This window comes from Grammomys surdaster, unplaced genomic scaffold (assembly GCF_004785775.1).
Source record: "Grammomys surdaster isolate TR1022 unplaced genomic scaffold, NIH_TR_1.0 126612, whole genome shotgun sequence".
NCBI lineage: Eukaryota > Metazoa > Chordata > Mammalia > Rodentia > Muridae > Grammomys > Grammomys surdaster.
Genome location: NW_021621401.1, coordinates 524,478 through 528,422, shown reverse-complemented (window position 1 = coordinate 528,422; position 3,945 = coordinate 524,478). Strand labels below are relative to the sequence as shown.

Here is a 3,945-nt window from a genome sequence, read left to right as displayed (position 1 = left end):
TTCAGCTGATGAAATGCTCTATGAAAGGCTCAGTTTGTCAGATGTCTGATAAGCAGCCCCCGCCCCAATCAGGAGACCTGGCCTGGAGGTCACACTGCACGATTTATCTGTAGAGCTTCGCCAGATAGGTCAGCAGGGTCCACCGTAACAGGACACTTGGTACTGATCTCTGCCAAAATCAGCTGATTGCTACTTTGACAAGGGACCTCATGTGATCCTCTCCAGTGGAAAGCTGAGCCCAACCCCGAGGACTCGGAGGACTTAAGATGAACCGTTACCCGTTTTGCCTCTTTGCTCCTTTTAGGGTGGCTCACAGACACCATAATCTCTTTTCCTGTCTCATTCTTGGGAAATGTGTTAGAGTGTGTCAACATGTCATGCTGGGGTGACACTGAGCCAGGAGTCTTCTTGAGACCTCCTCTATATCCCTGGGGCAGGATCCCCATCGCAACAGTTGGAAGGAGCACCAGCTCAGTGATGGGGAGCACTCAACTGAGACGTATTCTCAGTATGCAGTGCTTTGTCCATGGAGCCAGAGCAGAGTAGCAGCGTGATCTCGGGGCCACATCTGTCCAGGTCTCCTGATGTGGAGGGCTGCTTATGGGACATCTGATAAGGTGAGCCTTTCATTGGGCATTGCACCAGCTGAGGGGCAAGACACAAATTGGGGGCAAATCTGAGAAGAGGCTACCAGCCTTCTCTCAGAAGATACACCTTGCCAGGGAGAGCTGGGGATGACCACTGTCCTGCCTCCCCATCCACCGCTCTGTCTGACTCTCCTGTCCGAGACCCAGAGCAGCTGGATCTCAGAACTCTGCCTTCCATAAATAAATACCAAGACTCCATGCAGGGTGAGTGAGTGTGTGTGTGTGTCTGTGTGTGTGTGTGTGTGTGTGTGGTCCTCTGGTTGTGCACTCAACCTTGTGACCCATGGGCATGAGAAGGACATCTGGGTGGTGGGAACATATGTTACATGGAGGTCTTTGCTCTAAATCATCATTTCCTTTGTGTCTGGATTGGCAGGTCTGTGCCCCTCCTCTCATGCACTCTGGTCTGGAAAAATAAAAAGGCAGAGGACAGCAGGCCAAGGAGAGAGGAGCAGAGACAGCCAAGGTAGGGTCCTTTCCCAGAGCCCCTGGCGTCTGTATGTCACTCTGAAGCAGAGTAACCAAGCTTGTGACCTTAGTAACCTGGTTCGTCAAGACTCCTGGGAACCTGCCCTCCATCTCACTGGGCCCTAGTTTCATTCTGGACTTGATATTCTACCAACCCCAGTCCAGCCCTGTCTCCCAGCTGGACTCAGGCTGTACTCCTCACTGCTTCCAGATGCTGAAGCTGCTGCTGCTGCTGGCACTGTCCCTCCTGGCTAGTCTGGTGCATGTGGCCCCTCGTGAGTTGTTCTGAGCTCTCTCTTCCTGATCTTCACAGGCCACAGGAATGGGGGATTTTGGAGATTCCCAGGGATAGCTCCAATTCAGGAGGGGCAAGGCAGGGCACTGAGGTTGTTTCTTGTCTTTCTCCAGGCCCAGCCAAGGAGCGAGCGGGCATCGTGGGAGGACACGAAGCTTCTGAGAGTAAATGGCCTTGGCAGGTCAGTTTGAGATTTAAATCCAACTTCTGGATGCATTTCTGCGGCGGCTCCCTCATCCACCCACAGTGGGTGCTCACTGCAGCACACTGTGTGGGACCGTGAGTCTCCCTGGGACTGGCATGGTGGGATGGGGTCAAGATTATTCCCACTGTCCCCAGTATTCCTGAGGATGTTCCCATCCAGGCTGGAGCCTTCTAAGCAGGATTGTACTCTTCTAGGCACATCAAGAGCCCAGAGCTCTTCCGAGTGCAGCTTCGTGAGCAGTATCTATACTATGGGGACCAGCTACTGCCTGTGAACTGGATCGTTGTGCACCCCCACTATTACACGGCCGTGGGTGGGGCAGACATTGCCCTGCTGGAGCTTGAGGACCCTGTGAATGTCTCCACCCATATCCACCCCATATCGCTGCCCCCTGCCTTGGAGACCTTCCCCGCAGGGACATCATGCTGGGTGACAGGCTGGGGTGACATTGATAATGATGGTATGCAGCAGGGATAGACACCAGTTAGGCAGGGTCTAAGTCTCACCCAACTCCATCACTGGAGGGTGGGCAGGGATTCCAATGGCTGTCCAGAGATGGTTACTAGTGAACTTCCTCAAAAGGCTGCACTTCTCTCACCCCAGAGCCTCTCCTGCCACCTTATCCTCTGAAGCAAGTGAAGGTCCCCATTGTGGAAAACGGGCTGTGTGATCGGAAGTACCACACTGGCCTCTACACAGGAGATGATTTTCCGATTGTCCATGATGGCATGCTGTGTGCTGGAAATACCAGGAAGGACTCCTGCCAGGTATGCCCTGTGTCCCCCCTGCCCACCCCATCTGGTCTCCATATGGTGTGCTGACACCTGTCTTCCTCAGGGTGACTCAGGGGGTCCCCTGGTCTGCAAAGTGAAGGGTACCTGGCTGCAAGCAGGAGTGGTCAGCTGGGGTGAGGGCTGCGCACAGCCCGACAGGCCTGGCATCTACACCCGGGTGACGTATTACTTAGACTGGATCCACCGCTATGTCCCTGAGCATTCCTGAAACCCATCCAGGGTCAGGGAAGAACCAGGCCCCTGCTCCCTTTAACTCGCTGCTTCCTGCCCAGGTGGAACCCTTCCTTCCTTGTCCTCTGTTGCCCCCGTCTTCTGGACTTCTGGGTGTCCCTCTGAACCCCCACTCCATTCTACCTTGAGTCCCTGGCCACTCCTGTGGCCTCTGCCTCCCGCCACACATAGCTGTACTGTGTGGCTCCCTCTCTTCTGTGGCTCAATAAAGTACGTGAAAACTTTGCTCCAAGAGTTCAAGGTCATCCTCATCTATTTATTGAGTTTGAGGCCAGTCTGGGATATATGAGGCACCATCCCAAGACCATGAAGATCAAAAATAAGTTCATGTAGCGGCACATCTGGCTGCTCCAGTGGACTTTGGTTCAGGTATTCTCATTTGAGCCTTTTGGCCGTTGGGTGTTCATGGCTGTTCCTGTGCACACATAGGCCTATATATGGAACTTTATACTTAAGGGAGCTGTTGGCCCATGAATGGACATTGGGGTGTCCATTCCCTGTTTGTTGGACTGTCACCTATGTTCCATAATCATACCGCAGCAATACTGCCTCTTTTGTCCCCTGTTTTCTTTCAGCCATTCTGTGTTGGAGTTAACATCTGATGAGGGTGACGTCTGCATTTTACGGTTACTGCTGAGTGCTGACCTTTCCTTTTCTTGGATGGAGCCCTCATCCTTGATGGGAAATTAGGTCAGTTGTCTCACCCAATGCTGTCACCTCTGTGTGTGTGTGTGTGTGTGTGTATCACACTCTTGACCGCTGAACTATCTCTTGAGTTCCTTAGTTTTCATTTTTAATGTCAAACATAACAGACCCATCCATCACAAAAATAAAAGGTAAAGGAATTCAGTCCCTGGTCCCTCCAGCCCAGCCATCTCACTATCAGCGTCACTGTGGATGCTGATGGGTGGCAATGTTCTGATAAGGGCATTCAGCCATCCTTTAGTGAAGATGGGTAGGGGGAGGATGGGAGGATGCAGAGTGGGGGATGGACTAGGATCCCCAGTGAGAAGCTCAGCTCAGCCCAGCCCAGGCCAGCTGTCAGGTGACAGATAAAAGCAGTCATTGGCTTCATCTCTGCTATGGGCTATAGGGGCCAGGTTTAGGTGAGAGCTTTCAGTGGGCAACACGCAAACCCACTGTCTCAGCCAGAGGCCAGTACCCAGGCGAGCAGGCTACTTTAGTAGATGTAGCCCTAAGATTTGTCTCTCCTTGGGGGCCTGAGTTACAGGAGACCCTGGCAGTGCCTCCCTCTCTGGTGTGTGTGTGTGTGTGTGTGTGTGTGTGTGTGTGTGTGTGTGTGTG

At 53.0% G+C, this 3,945-nt stretch overlaps 1 protein-coding gene across 1 annotated transcript; it reads left to right on the top strand.

Moving 5' to 3' along the window:
• Positions 1-299: 299 nt before the first annotated feature.
• LOC114615203 (tryptase beta-2) lies at positions 300-2,874 on the top strand. Its single transcript, XM_028760888.1, has 7 exons — positions 300-617; positions 1,024-1,113; positions 1,327-1,390; positions 1,524-1,689; positions 1,810-2,075; positions 2,219-2,382; positions 2,453-2,874. The coding sequence occupies exons 3-7, from the start codon at positions 1,327-1,329 to the stop codon at positions 2,615-2,617; spliced, it is 825 nt and encodes a 274-aa protein (XP_028616721.1). The 5' UTR covers positions 300-617; positions 1,024-1,113; the 3' UTR covers positions 2,618-2,874.
• The last annotated feature ends 1,071 nt before the right edge of the window (positions 2,875-3,945 follow it).